Genomic DNA, 18,422 nt, shown 5'->3' on the forward strand with positions numbered 1-18,422 from the left:
GCGAGTTTGAAGCCCGCCACAAATTGTGTTTCTCTATCTATATAAAAATAGGGAAGGCTGGGGACTCCATCGGCTAACGGCCACCACACAACTACTTCGAGGCCCGATAAAACTCGCAAAAATCAACCAGCCGCCAATCCAGCACAAAAACACTATGAAAACATACCTTAGCTTTCAAATTGACCGAGTCTCATGTCACCAATTTGCTAATTTCACTCAAATTTTTTACCGTCGACTATCGAATTAACCATCTGTCACAACAGATCGTGTGCACTTTCTAACCGAGGGGCACTAGTATCGAGGCACTGCTCGGAAATTCAAACTTTGAGGAGTCGTCGGTACGACAACCGCCACGCCGAGTGAGTGTGTTTTCCCTGCAACGCTGGTGGCGCGATAAGATATATATTATTTATTCCATATTTTCCAAACTCCTTTAAACAGAATAAATTAAAAAATATAAGTACTCAACACTTCATGTGTTTCTTTCAAATTTCAAAGCCGCTTTAATTATTTTCCAAATTTGAGACTGTGGGTACACTGTGGTACCCCAAAAACCTTCCCAGGCTCTCTTTTTTAGCAGATTTTTTATGTGTCTTGAATGCATTTAGACGAAGTTAGAGTCGAGTCTCCGCCCCCCCCCCCCCCCCCCCCCCCCCGGAGGGCGGAGATTCAGCGGGCAATCAACGACAGGAAAATCACCAGGGAAAAACTGCCATTCATCTCGGGCAGCGGATTCCCACCCCGCTGACATCATCAGGAATCAACCTTCACCAAGCAATTGCAGCGGATAAGCCGTCGGCAGGGACACCAGCAGTGAACCGGGGTAGGTCCACATTCCCCCTGGCTGGCACACCGACTTCCTCTCCACTTTCCCAGTTAGCCCTTGCCCCCAAACCTTGTTATGGTCCGCCTCCACGACGACCGCTTATCTTCCCGCCGCCATGAGCACTTCTAACCCACTTTTGGCCCCTATCACCGCCGCCAAGAGATACTACACCAGCCGTTCGTGGTCAGGACAGGTTACTCCTGTTCCGGAGCGTATAGTTTTTTTTTTTTAGCAGATTTTTCACCAAGTTAAATAAAATGGACTAGATACAAACATGTAATGTTAGATTTACTTTTTCTAAATATTAGTTCAGTTAAACAATCATTTTCGAGAAATTTCGACGTGGATTCCCTGTGGTTTTTAACTGGAATAAACAACCACGCCGTACGGTCACAATGTTTATACATTCTCTGTATTTCACCAAATTTCACAAGATTTCTGTCCAAGTTAGGTTGACAGCTACGAACCTACAGCATTTATAGCGGGCATAAGAATCAAGCCACCACTCGATATCATTTAATTTGTAGTATGTATATGCTTGTAATGAATTTTCTTGAGCACAGCATTTGGAGTTGCAGGAATATCAAAACTTTTTTTCAATGTTTTTTTTTCTGTTTTTTTTTTTTCAAGCGTATCAAGCAAGAAACAAGAAATACAAAATATATATTTAATTTGCTTCTTTTTTGCACTTCAAATAAAGAAAGCTTGTTTTATGTAAAAAAAAACCTAGAAATTATAGAAAGAATATAATGCACTTCTGGCCCACGGACTATTTGGGTATGTAGCACAAGTGTTACAAGCCCAGCGTTCGTCCGCCTGTAAGCGAATAGTTTTCTGAAACACTACCAATAATTGTGCTTCAGTTTTTGAGTATTTTGAAGATCACCTTGGCAGGGTCATACAGGAAACAAAATTCGATACAAATTTTTTTAAAGGCAAGAGATTCATGGATTCTAATATCCTTGATGTCCGTACACATTATAAGCCAACTGAACAGTACACGCATTTTTCCTCTTGTCACCCTCTTAGTAATAAGAAGGGTTTTGTCAAGGGAGAAGGCCTACGCCTTTTGAGAACAAACTCCTCTCACGCCTCCTTCAAAACCGAAATTCGCAACAGAACAGAACAGTTTTTTATTTTCTTTTACAAATAATATTTTACATAAACACACTGTCGGCAAATAGCTTAGCTAGTCTAGGCCGACAGTGTGAAGGACGTTAGATTTCATAAATAGTAAAAAGAACTATAGTATACATAATAAGTATTAAATTATAGATATTTTTGTTTGCATATTAAGAAAAGTAGGAAAAGAGTAAAGAAGAAAAATTGGGAGGATTATTGTTGAATATTGAGTATCGTATATATGTCAGCATAACTGTCCTCAGTCTCAAGCATTTGAAAAAGCATTGATTGGACTTCTTTTTTAAATTTATATTTTGGCGATTTCCTGATGTTGGTGTTCAGGCTATTCCAAACTTTAGCTCCAATTCTTGAGAAAGAGTATTTTTGTTGGTTAAGTCTCGATTGTTTGATATAAAAATTACCGACCGACGAACCACGGGCGTTGTATTGGTGAATTTCATGAAGAGGTGTGAAAAGATTTAGAATGTTAGATGGAGCAGCATTATTATAGAAACAAACATTAGGGAAGCTAAAGATTTGTAGTAAAGCATATTTACTGGCAGGATATTAGATTGGATGAAATATGGTACAGCATGAGAACGAAAGGGAGGGAAATTCATGAGGCGTACTGCCCTTTTTTGTAGAACAAGAATTTTATCTAAATGTGAACGTGCAACCTGGCCCCAGGCTACAAGACCATATGTAATCAAAGGTTGAATTAAAGATCTATATATATTTGATAACGTGCTGGATTGGCGGCTGGTTGATTTTTGCGAGTTGTCTCCAGCGTCGCGTGAACTTGTCGAATGAGGGATCAACAGGTGCATTACAGGCGTTCCGGTAGACTAGAAGCAACTTGTTGGGCGTCAGGGGCTCCAGATCGTTAGGGTCATCACTAACACGAGTCAGCGGTCTATCATTCAAGATCTTCTCAACCTCTGTCATCACAGTCAACAGCGTCTCTTCATCCACCACTTGATTACCCAGCAGAACGCGCAGAATCTTACGAATGGAACGAATCATGCGTTCCCAGACACCTCCATAGTGACTCGCCTTAGGGGGGTTGAAGTGCCACTCTACTTCAAGCTTGCACAATTTTAGAGCATTCTTTACTTCCAGCTCGGCGCCCTTGAAGTTGGTACCGTTGTCGCTGTATACTTGAACTGGAGGTCCTCTGCGACTCACAAACCTCGAGAATGACTGCAGAAATGAATCCGTCGACAGATCATAGGAAACTTCTATGTGCACGGCGCGCATAGCGAGACAAGTGAATATACAACCATAGCGCTTCACTAGACTTCTCTTGACTTTAACTTGTATCGGACCGAAGTAGTCGATTCCAACTGAGGAGAAGGGGCAAGTAGATGGTGTCACACGTGCTAACGGGAGAGGAGCCATTATCTGATCACCAGGCCTGGCATTCCATCTCTTGCACTTGATACATGATCCAAGTACCTTCTTCACAGCAGCTGTACCCTTCACTATCCAGTACTTCTGTCTTACTGTGGCTAGGACCTGATTAGAGCCTGTATGCCCTAGTTGGTGGTAATGTCGAATGATGAGATCTGTAATATGGTCATTCGCAGGAAATATGACTGGATGCTTGGCTCGGTATGACAACTCAGCTGATCGCTCTAGGCGTCCTCCCACGTGAATGATGCCGTCGGCGACGAATGATTGCAGTTTCCGTAATGGACTTACATACTGTGCGCTGTTAAGCTGCTTCCGGGTGTATTGCAATGAGGGGCTGGCTACTTTTGCTAGAGCTTCTAACTCCCTCGAGAAGTGCTTGGCTTGTACAGACTTGAGGACAACGCACTCTGCATTTCTGATCTCAGAGACGGTGAGCTGGGTGGTGCTGACATCCTCGTGAGATCTTTTCCCAGCTCGATAAAGAAGATAATCTTTGAATCGGAGAAGCCAGGCGACTGCTTTCTTTAGGCTGTACCATCATGAGAAATGGCTGAAGAATTCGTTCGGGAACTTGTTTGAAGTAGTCACTCCTTGGACACCACTGTCTTGGTTTTCCTCGTGTTCGGTGGCTTGTATACTATTCACTTGCTTGGCCTCATCCTTGGTGGGGCGCAAAACTGGCTGCTCTGGCCAATTACTCTCGTCTTGATGAAGGAAATATGGACCATGGTGCCACGTCTTCAACTTAGCATCCTGACAGACATAGATCCCTCTCGAAGCATAGTCGGCTGGATTCAGATCAGAGCTTACATGACGCCATTGAGACGGTGAAGTTAACTCGTAGATAACAGCTAAGCGATTGGCTACAAACGTTGGAAACCTACTATCAGTGTTCTGAATGTACTGGAGCACGATGGTAGAGTCAGTCCACATGATGGTCTCGTGTATAGGTATGTCAAGCTCTCGACTGATCTGCCTCTGAAGCTTCGCAGCTACCGTCGCAGCTACCAATTCTAGCTTTGGGATAGTAACGGTCTTGAGGGGGGCAATACGGGACTTTCCAAGCAGGATATTGCAGGAGATTTTACCTTGATTTTCGACAATACGCAAATAGGACACGGCTCCATAACCTTCAGTAGAAGCATCAGAGAAACAATGTAGTTGGGTAGATACTATTCTCTCTAGACTCATCGGCTTAACGCATCGTGGAAGGACAACACAATCTGAGAGGCATATAACGGACCCCACCCATTCTTGCCACTGCCGAACTTCGTCTGGACGAATGACGTCGTCCCAGCCGTATTTGTTCTTGCATAGACGCTGCAATAACATCTTAGCAGGGAGAATCAGGGGGGCGATGATACCAAGCGGATCGTACAGAGAGGAGACTACGGATAGAATCCCTCTTCTAGTGTTGGCATTCATTTCCTTGAGAGATCGGAAGGAGAATGTGTCTTGTTCCACATCCCAGCACATCCCAAGAGCCTTATCAACGGGAAGGCCGTCAAGATTGAGATCTCGGTTCTTCATCGATGGCGCACGCTCGTCATTTGGGATACTGGAGACAACTTCACGACTGTTTGACATCCACTTAGTTAGGCGAAAGCCTCCTCTCGCCAGCAAGGTAGTAAGATCAGGAACTAGTTTCTTTGCTTCTTCTCGAGTGGCGACGCTCTTCAAACAATCACCGACGTAAACGTTTCGCCTCACAGTTTCAGAAACTTGTTTGGGAAAGTCTGCTTTGTTGTCTTCTGCTGTCTTGCGGAGAGCAAAACTGGCACAGCTTGGTGATGATTTTGCTCCAAATAGATGCACTTCCATCTTGTAAACTTTAGGATCTTTCGTAAGGTCACCGTGAGGCCACCAAAGAAAGCGTATGGCATTTCTCCGGTTTCTGTGCGTGGAAGACTGGATGATGAGGAAGATACCAGACTGGATAGCTATCCTCAGAGATTCTTTCAGCATGTCCAAGGTCAATGTACTCCTCCACAGTCTTGCTATATTTCTGATGGAGGACAGGACTCTCCAGGCGATGTTTCAAGTAGGACAATCTCTTCTCTGCGACGACACGGTTGTCCGGAAGACATGGCGGTTGATACTTCCAGGGAAGGGAAAGCTGGTAGTGACCATCCACTAAACACGCTGAGGACTCCATGATGGCTAAAGCGCGCTTGTCTTCAACCGACATACTTTCTCCAGACAACGGGGATTCAGCAAAATCGGCGTCATACATCCTTCTGATCTGGTAAGTCAGCATCTCGGCTTCACAGGCAAAGGTGGAATCTTCTTCATCATTATTAGTTTGATCAAGTGGTCCTACAACTGTCCATCCTAAAATGGTCCTTGCAACATAGGGCTGTTTTCGTCGTCCTCTCCGCTCTTCATAAGTCCAATGCGCCTCTGGCACATCGTTGCCGATCAACAAAGTAACTTCTGCGTTATAAATGTTGTGTAGGTCTTTATCGTGCAAGTGGGGCCATTCGACAAGATCTTCTGGTACGGCAATGTGACGAGGGGAGACAGGAAGTCGGGCCACGGACCAGACCTTGTCGAGATGAACAGTTTCGTTACCAGTAAGAGACCTTACTTGAAGCTGTACTTCTTCGCCATTCCTCTTCCAGTCTTCTCAGCATTGAGGGTAGTCAACTGGAAAGTTGTAGGAATTCCAGTGATACCAAGCCTCTGAAGAAGACCGTCTGAGCATAGGGTGGTATCCGAAACGTCATCAAGGAAGGCGTAGGTCTGCACTTCAGTGGAACCTTTGCCATAAACTATCACTGGGACAATTCTGAGACCAACTCTTGTATGAAAGATGTGAGCTATCATCGCTGACGTGGTGTCCTGATGCATTAGGAAGACTGGAAGACGCCGGTGGTCCTGTGGCGACCAGTGCAGGGGGGGGGGGGTGACGCTTCTTAAGCTCGGGAACCGAAAGACTGTTCTTAAAGCGGTAACTGCGATGCCTGACCAGGAGGTGGGTGAAGGAGCGAAAAGTGTTTCTCTGAGCAGCCGCTGACCAAACAAGTTCTGTCGGTTTTACAGCGCCTAGAAATATGATTCGGTAATAAGCAATTGTCGCAGAGTTTATTAGATCTTGCAAACGCTTTCCTGTCAGGAAACGACTTATCTCTGAACTTAAAGCACTTGACCAACTCATGTGTACCGTTACAAAATGTACAATGATTGACTTTCGTTCTGACCTCCTGTATCTTGGAGCCGTCGTCATTTGGTATACCGTTGCCTCCAGTCGCAAAAAAAACGAGGACCTTACCGCTGGAGTGTGTTCATACTTGGCGACAGGCTTCAACAACTTCTTATCGTCTGGCTTCGCACCGACTAGCCGACCAAACTCTGTGTTGGCAACTCTTGCTTTCTTTTCAACAAAGTTGGTCAAATCCGAGAAATTAGGTTCCAGCTTGAGCTCTAATAGCTTTCCTGACTCATCAGCCCATTTTCCTTGCATATGCACCGGTAAACGTTTGACGATTTTCGTTAACGTGTCCATGCTGTTGATATCCGCCTCATAGTGCATTTCTCTTGAACTTATCTCACAATTCTTCATATCACGAGCTAATTGCAAAAGCTTATCCTTCTCAGAAGCTTTCATCTTGGGACCTTTCACAACTTTGTTTATGAAAGCACGCACGACCTCGTGCCTCTGACCGAAATTTCTTTCCAGGATGTCTCGTGCTGCAGAATAACCTTCAGACTCTGGCAGGATAACACAATTCTGAATAGCCCCCCTCGCGTTCCCAGTACAGTATTGAATGAGATAAGATAATATAGTGTTATTGTCCGATGACATAGCCTCAACATTAACTTCAAAATTCTTGATGAACCTAGGATAATCCAAGGGATTCCCATTGAAATAAACAAATTCCCTCTTAGGCATATCAAGTCTTTTAATCCCTTCTGCTAATTTCTTTAGTGCGTCGGAATGTTCCTGGTTGCGATAAACATGCATGCGCTCATTGTCGATTTTCCCTTCAACAGATTCATCTACACTAGTCGTCTGGTACGATCGAGTAGAAGACAGATACTTTCTTACCGTTTCCGTTGAGGTTTGCCTTCAATACCTGGGATTGATCTTCCTGAACCTTGTGACAGCAGGGCTTCCATTTCTGCTTCTTCCGCCTTTAACTCAGCCTGGATGACGTTCCTCTGCATATCAAGCCGTTTCTGTCTTATTTTAAGGCGCGAACGATCCTCCTCTAGGGCGAGCTCCATCTCCTTTATTTTCTGTTCTGCTTTCACCTTCTTTAACTCCATCTGGGCTAAGGCATTCTTATAACTGGACCTTGAAGACCGGGTAAATTCCGACCTCTGTTGTTGTGTATGAAGTGTAGTTTGAGTATCCTGTATTATCCCGGACATATCTTCGGTATCTGCTGGTACTGCGTGATGACTCGGGGACCCTTCTAGCCTTTGACCCGCCTGTGTTACTTGGGTTGGCCGTGCTGTTAATAACCATTGACCATATCTTGTATCCAATTCCTTCACTTTCTCCATCACTCGGTTGAATTCTCCTGCTACTTGACCACGATCCGCAGATCCCTCGATGACCTGATAGAATTCTAGACATTTTCCTTTATAACGATCGCATAGCTTCTCTAGTCGAGACTTTTGCCGGAGAACCTCCGATGTCGGGGAACCATATTGTGTTAACAACTGGTCAACTTGATTGATACTTCTAGTGATGTGCCCTTTATAGGCCGTCATCGATCCTCTTAACTCTTGGACGTTTGACCTAGACATCTCAACACGCCAGCACCTCTCCTTGTCGTTAAGTACTATGTACCGCAAGTTACGCGTAAATATAATTTCCCTTTAATACGGTACTGAAACAAAATACAGACATATATTACTCTACACTGAAATAGGGGAAAAAGGAAATAGGTTAATAACAAATTACTTTACCTTAACGGTGACATTTCTACAATAGAGCGAAAACTATTGTTGGCGGCGCAGCATACAACGGAAAACTGACTAGATTTTGACAAACTACAAAGTTACATGAACAATTTACATAAACTCGCTAAAATATAACAATAGGTAAAACCAACATGCCTTGGCCAAGGACTCGCTAAAATTTATAACATGTAAACACGGATAGTTAATTGACAATAGAGAAAAATAACAGTAAACGCACAAACAGAACAAGAATACAGTGATTGTTTCCTTCATACATCATGCAGTAAACAGCATATAAGAACTTATTTTTTTACAAGACAATGGGGGAGAAAACTGTGCATATCCAGTCTCAGAAATAAAGAGTAAGTCAGATAGTCAGATAGCTGAGGGACATATCGATTTAGCTCAAAACAAATGCTTCACAAATGCTATCTTTTCTTATTGGTAACTTTATGGTTGTTTGTAAACTCTCAATAAACCTGAATATTCTGTTATAGTATAACACTATGAGTATCACACAAATGATATGATATGCAGTCAAAGGACAAAGAGTCGAAGCTCTCTGAGTAACCACTTGGTTACCAGCATTGTTATCAACCACAATTTCAAACCACCAACAAAGTAAGTGACCAGCTCTGTTAATGATCGCGATTTTCAATTCACAAGGGTGGTTGCCTACAAGAGCTTCGACTGTATATAATCAGTCAGTTTCCACTATGTGTTATCCGAGAAAATTTAATCATGCTTGGCAGTAAAAAAAAATTCTCCATGTAGAGAAGTTCAACTTCTGTAAAGTGCTAACGGACTTGTCAAAAATTAAGTCTGAGTCTCCATCAAAACATAAAATTAAGCATGTTTGCGTAACTTTTTCTGCAGTGGTGTTTCTTGGAAGAAAATGCTTGGTGCAAATTAATATGAATATATTATATATGTCCACTGAATGTTTTCTTTTTGGAATATATTTATTAAAAGTCACCAAGGTTTTATAATTGTGAAACATCAGAAAGATGTTTCTGACATTTGAGCCTTCTAATTAATTTTTTTCCTTTAAGCTGCCATTAAACAGTATTTTCAAAGTTTGAAGGACGACGCAAAGAGAAAGAATGATGGGACGCTGGCTCTTCATAGGACATCATGCAAATAGTACCAGAGGGTTGTCACAGTGAGTATTTTTAGAGGAATATTGATTGTGTAGTCAAACCCTGTGAATTTGCTCAGCTATAACACAAAGGTTTTTTAGTTTTAATGAAAACTTATTTAGTAAGGAGAGGAAAATTTGATTCCTAAATTTTCTACAAAGGGTTTTTGATATGCACTTGTGCAACACTTGTGTGATTGTAAACAAATCACAGGACCTTTTGTGTGGTGAACTGGCACCCAGCTTTTGTTGGCAAAATAACGGCATCAATAAGCAACTACTTCAGCGTTTACAAACTATCCAGAAAATGTGTTTTCGTCAGTAAAGGCTTATCCTTCTGGTGCTAGCGTGCCACTCAAAAAGTCACATGATAATCTAGTGCAAACTGACTATTTTTTTCAGAGGGGAGTGTACTTATGAAAACAAACAAACAATAGCATCCTAAAAGGATGACATAAGGAAATGTTTATTGATAAATTATGTGATGGTTTCTGTAGCCATAGCCACTTTTTACTTGGTTGTCAAGAAAACACGAAACCATGCAAGGGTTTTCTTGTAGCAATGTCCATGAAGAAAGGAATAATAACATCAGCATGACAAGTATAGGCTTTATAAAACATAGTGCACATACTTATCAAACAATTTCTTCTCTTGCAGAAACAGCAGAGACTCATTAATGCTGTGGGGACTATAGACTGGCGACAGGAGAAGAAGAACAGGTTTGTTGATGTGTTAAAGTGGCTCTTTCACTTCTATAGACACCTGAATAGCCTTAAAATATAATTATTGATCTCATATCCATCGAAAAAATCACTGAAATCCATCAAAATATCTTTTTTTTGGTGATTTTTCAGAATTCCCGCTTCTTTACACTTTTTTGCTACACCCTATCCGCTGTCCGACAGCATGTAAATCGGCTCAATACAATTAGCCAATCATAGCGAGGTAAAAACAATAGGCTTTCCATCCACTTCCGGTTGTGACGTCAAAACAGGAACCCAAAATCTCACACTTCCAAGTAGTTCTTAGTTACTAGCAGTACGGATAGATTTGAGCTAGAGAAAAATAAGATACGATCTCCTTAAAAACGTGCTATTTTTATCGCAAACGATGTCAACTGATGATGATTCGTCCACTGCATCATCATCTGCTTATAAACCGAGTTCCCTATCAGATACGCATGAGTTTGAGCCGGGCGCTGGACCTTCGAATCAGATAGAAAGTGACTCGGAATCGGAAGAGAACGGATATGCTGTAGAGCCATTAGCCGATCCAGAATGGCTGCACACCCACGAAACTGAACAGGAACAAAAGAGAGAGATGGAAGAAGATCTCAATAAACGACTCACAAAAGCACGAGATGGCGAACGGTACGAACTACTCGGTAGTTGGAATCTCATACCTCGTTGCCTTTGACCGGTTAGGTCGCCCAGTTGTGATACCAATATTTACCTATCTTTTTTCACTAGGTGTAAATACGAAAATTGTAACACGGAATTCGTAAGAAATATTAACGAATGTTATTGCTGTACCGAGTTAGAAGGCTGCATGGAAGCACTGCAGAGCGATCTTGTTGTACAAGATTTAGAACCATGCACTAAAAAGTGCGTAACCGAACACCCAGGATTTGCTCCGGTGTGCCTGGAGAAATGGAGCCTGAGAATGGCAGCAAAAAAGTTGCGCCGAAGAGATAAGGAAACATACAAGCAGACCGGGACAGAAGAAAGGTATGTATTCCTTTTAGAAGCGCAATTATTATTCACTGGCTACTTGGCGCGTTTTGCCTTTCCTTCTAATTTGTTCTTTGTTATGATATGGCATTGATAAACAAGTTCTGATCCGCGCAAACACCAAAATCATTGCTTTTGTAAAAATAATAATTTCTAGTCATATCTAATTTCTTTAAGACACAAAATTTATTCTACTCTTGATGCTTTTGCTGGAACTAAAAAGCCCATTACTAGCTTTCATGTTAGAGTTCGTGATTAGGGTACACATGGCGCCAGCTCTGTAATATCATGTTCTTGTTGCATAAATCAAATAGATAAATCATGTTCAAATAGATCTCGTCTTGTATGTGATTTTCCCTTGAAATCTATTCCACCTCTAACCGCTGCTCGCTTTCATTACAGACTGCTCAGGGCTTTAGCCTACAGGGAGTTTACTAAGCTAATTTATGGAATCATTGGAAGGAAAAGAATTCCACTACCTGCATGTGCATACCATGCCATACGCCGGACATTTCCAATGGCTGAAGATGATGACGGTGCTGGTTTTGAACTAAGAGATTCCCATTTATTTTCGTTGTTCATTGATTTGGATATTGGAATTATTTCCATGTGTATGTTTTATTTATTATTGGTGCTTACAGTAAAAGAAACTCTCTCGAATTGTTATCGATTCAAGTACAAATCGTTATAAGTTGGTAGGCAAAGACAATGCTTTTTCTTTACATCAATTTCAGCTGCCAGTTATTTATTTTTAAGTGCAAATAACTAAACTATGAATTCTATTTCTATTTCCTTACATATGTTTAAAAAATTGAACCCCAGATTAATTATAATAAATTGAATTTTTACAGCTGACTGTCTACAACACATTTCACAGAATGTAGAGTGGTTGTCATTAATCCATGAATCAAGTTTACATACTATATTTACTTGTATAAGCACTGCAGCACTTTCTGCCTTCTAATGAGCAAAGCCTCAATCTATTTCTAAATCTATTTTTGATTTCTGGGACAGGTGGAGATATTCTTGTGACCTTTCATAGGAAAATGGCAAGTGGTGCACCGTCTCTCTTTGCCACTTACAGCTGCTACTTGTCTTGGGGGTTCTAAAAAAACTATAAAAGTGAAAGACTGGAATTAGTTAAATATTTTTTACACAACCTCATGCATGCATGCATAAATGTTTAACTTGCCAAAGACACATGGCTAAGATATGGCTATATGGCTTGTCTATACACATATGCTTTTGAGTTCAATCATAATTCTGTACTGCTAACCAGTAGAGTAGAAAGAGAGAGAAAAATCAAACCTGGAGCAACTGGTTGTTCAGTAGGAGGCACATCTGTGATGGTCATTTTTTGTCTCTTTGAATGCCTTTTCCAAGGCCACCTCTCTTGACTCTCTCTCCATCATAGAGACCATTGGCTCTGGTGTCAGCTCCTGTAGTTCATTTATTGCTGAAGCCAGCTCATCTTCACTCGATTTTAGCAGGAACATGTACAGTTCATCTACATAGTCTGCAATTAATTATTTGGTTGGATTGATAATTGTTTTCAATTCAAAGGCCTTTAGCTTTTACTAGTTATGTATTTTCTTGGTATTAGAACATTAAACTCATCAACGCTAGATGAGTTGGCGGGCCGGTGCCCAATGGAGATTGCCATGTCACATCAGAGTAAAACATAAATAGATCCAGAGATATATTGATATTGGGATTTGATCATTATAAAAATCTAACAAACCTCAGGTACAGATGTGGTGTTATCAAAGGGCTCAATCTCAGCGTCACTTTCAGCAGTGGCTACAGCAGTCTATAAAAAAGTGTAGCAAAAACATATATAAAAAAATAAAATAGGAGTTTTTATAATAAAAAAACCCTGACTTCCCTCAGGCGCGGATGAAGTTGACGGGATGGCCCACATGTCATGCATAAACAAACCAGTGCTAACATCAGTCTGCAAAATAAATACAGCAAAATATAGGGTCAGAGCTTAAACATAGTGTAGATGAAACAATCACCCACGAAAAATACTGATACACGGAGATTATCAATGTAAAAGACTTGCTAACCTGAGGTGCAGATGAAGGGATGGCCCACGTGCCAGGCCCAAACAAACTCTCTGCGCGTTCCTTCGCTGCTTTCACCCTCTAAACAATTGAAACCATTTGCAAGTTTAGAAGGCATATAGACTTGAGTATGGCGAACTAATCGCTTACGAAATCACTGTTTCTGTCATTCACGATAAATTTGTAAATATAGATATCAACTCACCATTCTTTTGGTGCGTTTTGTTGGGGGAGCTGTCTCCTCATCTGCCCTTCTCATATGCACGGTCGGCCAAACAGACACGCCGAAATCGTCTACTTTCAGCCGTTTTCCCTCACCTCACCAGCATACACGTTTGGAAAACCGTTCGGCAAAAAGTGCTTTGAGCGGATCGATGCAGTTGTACCTGGCTTCCATACTCGATTCCCCTTTGCCTGTCTTTTAGAATTCACGAAATCGATCCAGCGCCTTCTACGACTCTTTGCCTCGGGTCGGTCGTCACCATAAAATGGTATCAGATGCAGGGATATCCCTTCTTTTTGCGACGATACATTGCCCCAACCGAATACAATGCACCGATTGGGCATTTTCGTCGATCAAAAACCTTTTTTCTACGTAAAACATCTGTAATAAGTCGCACTGGTTTCGCTATGGTCTTGTAGAAGTCGCATGAACGCTGTTGTTTTGAGAATGTGCGAGGCACTTCCGTTCCTGATATGACGTAAACCCCTCGTTTCAGTCACCCTCGGCACGTTTGTAACCGCGTGGAGACTGATGCTGATCGAAAATGATAAAGTGCGAGTCCATGAGAAATATTGAAAAAGTTTAAAAATACGCCAAAAATGATGTTTTGATGGATTGTTTTACTTTTTTCGACAACAATGGACGCATTTATTGCTCTCGAGGCCGATTTTAATGCCATTTCAATTGAAAGAGCTACTTTAAATGATGTCCACTACATCTCATCAGAGGAGAGCTAGGAAGAGGAAGATGGGGTTGTCTTCTTTGTGAAATCGTTAAAGTGGGAGAGGAAGGAGCTGAGAATGGGAAAGAAAGAGTTGGAGAGCCATCACAGGGAGAGACTAAGTCGTAGGGCGCTGATGATAGGGCGCTCAAGATGGCCAAGAGATTTAGAGGAATGAGAAGGTCAGACAGACCCCGTCCAGACAACATCAAGAAATGGGCGGTGTCTTTAATCTTTAATTAGGATAATTGCCCCTAGCAAGCTAATCCGGCAATGAGCGGTCGACGACCAAGGCCCAAAAAAAAAAAAAAAAAAAAAAAAAAAAAAAAAAAAAGCTGACTACAACAACAGAATAAATAGATAAATAATAATAAATAATACATAAATAAACAGTACAATCAAGTAATAGTAATGATACACAAAAAAAAAAAAAAAAAAAAAAAAAAAAAAAACATTAAAAACAAATAAATAAAGCATACGATCATTGCAGGATTAGCTCGCTAGGCAAGGCCGCACGAAATTGTGTTACAGTTGATATATTGTTAAAGCATGATTGAGACAGTGAGTTCCAAACTGGAACAGATCTTACATAGAACGAAAACTTGTAACAATTTACTGCTGGTGTTGGATGGTCAAACTGGAAACAATGACGGGCGCTAGTCCTAGTAGCATAATTGAAGTGTCTCAGCTTAATGTCAGTGGGAAAGTCAATGTTTACGTGATGAAAATTAACATTGTAAAATAAAGAAATATCATTTACCACTCTACGATTTTGTAACGATTGCCATCCTAGTTAGGCAATCATGTTTGAAACACTACTATCTCTACGATAATCGTTTGTGACAAAGCGGGCAGCGCGGCGTTGAATTGACTCGACACAGTTGATGTCCTTTTGAGTGTGTGGAGACCACGCTGGGGAGGCATATTCAGCTACAGGACGCACAAGACTAATGTAGGCTTTCTCCTTGACCTCAGCGGGACATGATGATAAGTTCCTCTGGAGAATGTTTAGCACCCTGTTCGCTTTCTTCTTGATCTCGTCACACTGTTTGGACCAGTTAAGACTGGGCGTGATGTAAATGCCTAAGTACTTTTGAAACCGCACACCTTCCAGAACAGAACCACATAATGTGTAGGAACCTTGAAATGGGAAGCGCTTCAAAGTGATCGACATCACGTAGCATTTTTTAGGGGCGAATGACATCTGCCACCGTTTGGCCCATTGCTCAAGGTAATGCAGGTCTTGTTGTAAGATTGCGTAGTCGGAATGGTCATGGATGGGGCGATAGAGTACACTGTCATCAGCAAAAAGCTTCACTTGTGATTGGATACCAGATGGCATGTCGTTGATGAACATTAGAAATAATATTGGTCCCAATACAGTGCCTTGCGGCACTCCAGACAGCACAGTTGACCAGCTTGAACAGGCACCATTTACAACAACTCGTTGCCTACGGTCAATCAGAAAGTTTCTAAGCCATATAAGCATTTTTCCTCTGACACCATAGAGGAAAAATGCGAACCAGTGACGAGATGCTCGACTGCAGACCTCTACCCCACAGCGCCCAGTACAATCTAATAGTATTTAGTTCTTGTTAGCTATGAATATGGTTGTTCAAGTCTATTTCTTTTTATATCGTCAAAACAAAATAAATAAATAAAAAATCAAATTCCAGTTAATTTTTTGCTAGAGCTTTTCCAGAAAGGCTAAATTATGTATATATTTTTCAAGACTTACTCAGATTTTAAAATAATTTATATTTTGTTTTTGTCTCTATTATTTATTTGTATATAAAAAATAGTGGTTATTTCCTTCATATAGAAATATGCCTTTGAGTCAAAGTGACTGTCTTTGTTTTGTTTTATAGTGAGCATTTTATGACATTAAAGATAGATTTTTAGATGTTAGTTGTTATTAGACTGTATTTTAAATCAGATTTCATGCCACTAGCCATATATAAGAGATTACTGAGAGTTTAAATAAAAGTAGAAAGATAGTTTAACATTTGTTTATTGTGTCTCCTGCTTAAAAACTATTATGATGATGAGGATAAAAATATGTCCAGATGCTCCGGCCGTGAATGCTGTAGAGCCATACACACACACACTATATTGAAAAACATTTTTTTGTTATTTATAGGGTCGTAAATATGGAAGTGAGATAACTTTCAAATTTTAAAGGTGAAATTTAATGATTCAAAGAGTGCATGATTTGTACAGTTTTATAAAGTTTTATAGTTTTATAAAGGTGTACTTTAATGATTACTAATTCAGGAAAGTTTCATAAACGTTTATAAAGACCTTTAAAGAAGTTTAAAAATAAGATTTAATGGCTTTACAAATTCAGGAAAGTTACACTAAAGTTCATTTAAGGAACTTAGAGATTTAAAGATAAGATTTAATGGATTTACGTGTCAGGATAGTTTCATAAAGGTTTATTTAAACACCTTAAAAGAAATTTAAAGATAAAATTTAAAAGCTTTAAAATTCAGGAAAGTTACATTAAGGTTCATTTAAGGAACTTAAAAGAGATTTAAAGATAAAATTTAATGGATTTACGTGCTCAGGATAGTTTCATAAAGTTTACATTTAAGTACCTTTCAATGGTTTTCTTAAAGGTTTCGAAATGAACATTTCGAGACCTATAAAAACTTACTGAAAGGTACGTATAGTTAATATTTCAGGCTCTTGAAAGATACACTGAAATGTATCTAAATTTTAAATTTCTCCACCTTTTGTTATACATTTAAAGGTTATTAAATATTTTATTTCGTCCAGTGTTCCCACCCGTGTCAATGAAGGATTTCAAAAATCAGAATATGGTTAAGGCATTTTATTCATTCAGGAAAGTATCAACACAGCAAGCTTGAGTAGATTATGTGGGCTATAGAAAAAGAAATGCAGGTTGATTGAATATACCTAATTATACTAAACAATAAAAGGAAATGAAAATCATTTAAGACATGTCTGCATTCGGTATACTTTATTCCTTTCTTTATTTACCTTAATTCACCTGAAAAAAAAAAAAGATATCCTTGTATTTCCTAGCTATACCAGCTATATTATGTCATTACTTAGCATGTATTTATCTATGCAAGCACTTTTTATATACTTATATTTATGAAAAGGTATAAAAGAGAAGAAAAAAACAAATAATATGTACCAAAGGAAAACAAACAAACTCAATCTCAATATAGAGTTTTTATAGAGAAGTGGTAGAAACACATTTTATATCCCAAGTATCTTGAAAATAAATATGCAAACTAGAGAGAAAGAAAATGTCTTTACTGATTTCGAAATTATGTTGCGTTATCTCGAAAACATTCGCTTGCTACTGAATATAAATAGCCAGATATAGTTCTTGATCTATTATGCAAAACAGTACATCATTTCTCCAATGCAACTGAGTATTTTTAGCTAAACTCCTACATACCTTAGCAATATAAGCCTTCATTTGTAGAAGGAAGAATTTTAATAAGTTTTTCACGATTCACACAGAAATGAAAGCCAATAAACTGCTTGCAACCAATGAGTGCTCAAGGATTTGCTATCTTAGCTAATCAAAATGGCTGTGGAAGTGGGTGATAAATCAATGACAACCGGCAAAAGTTGTGTTCACAATGTGAAGCTACGGTCAGTAAACGGTTTGTTTTGGTGACAATTTTTACATTAATTTTGAATGGAACAACTTGACAATATAACGGAAACTGCTCATTTAATTTATACGTTCTCTTACATTGAATACAAATTATCGTGCGGAACTTGTGCTTTCTTGTTGCCGATGAGAAAATCTTTTGTTAAATTTTAAATGATAATAATATAATAACATTACCTTTCTGTTTTGATTTTGCTTTGTGACATCTTGATGGGAATAGTAATGCAGAGCATCTCTATAGTCCTCTGCTGCTACAATTGAAGAACGCGATGGAAGGGATTCACTCCCGAAGACTCGAGGGTAGATTTTACTATCGGCTCGTACGTAGCCTCGACCATATCAGCCTATTTGAATCATTATATTTTCTCATTAAATATTATTTTTTAGCTGCCTTTTTTCCTGTAAACATACCAACTTTGAAGCACTTAAGTAAAAGCGTTTGACCGAGTGGGGCCTGGGAGTTGCATGATTGACTGGATGGATGGATTGTGACACCACAGGGTACCCGCGCGACGACCACAAAAACCAAGTCGCATAGCTATACCATATTTCTATACCTCCGCTAATATATAGATAAAGGTACTGCCCAAAAGCGGAGCCAGCATTTAACGCATTTT

General features: G+C 40.0%; 1 protein-coding gene and 1 pseudogene across 5 annotated transcripts in view; one reads left to right on the plus strand and one right to left on the minus strand.

Annotated features, from left to right (window-relative positions):
• LOC116619339 overlaps positions 1-14,227 on the plus strand; it is a 38,458-nt gene extending 24,231 nt beyond the window's left edge. For 2 of the 5 annotated variants that reach the window (XR_007307528.1, XR_007307538.1), the window contains 2 exons: positions 9,325-9,434; positions 10,068-10,410. Coding sequence is in view for 1 of the 5 variants with exons in the window: in XM_048726250.1 (XP_048582207.1) it covers positions 10,521-10,780; positions 10,880-11,137; positions 11,543-11,831 (807 nt within the window). In the remaining 4 variants the exon portion in view is untranslated. Of the gene's footprint in view, positions 1-664; positions 824-9,324; positions 9,435-10,067; positions 10,781-10,879; positions 11,138-11,542 lie in introns of those variants that run through there. The other 3 variants (XR_007307532.1, XM_048726339.1, XM_048726250.1) reach the window with 2 other exon arrangements.
• Positions 11,726-12,803, minus strand: LOC125563027 (annotated as a pseudogene).
• Positions 14,228-18,422: the final 4,195 nt, after the last annotated feature.

The sequence above is a fragment of the Nematostella vectensis genome, chromosome 1, assembly GCF_932526225.1.
Source record: "Nematostella vectensis chromosome 1, jaNemVect1.1, whole genome shotgun sequence".
In the NCBI taxonomy this organism is placed as follows: domain Eukaryota; kingdom Metazoa; phylum Cnidaria; class Anthozoa; order Actiniaria; family Edwardsiidae; genus Nematostella; species Nematostella vectensis.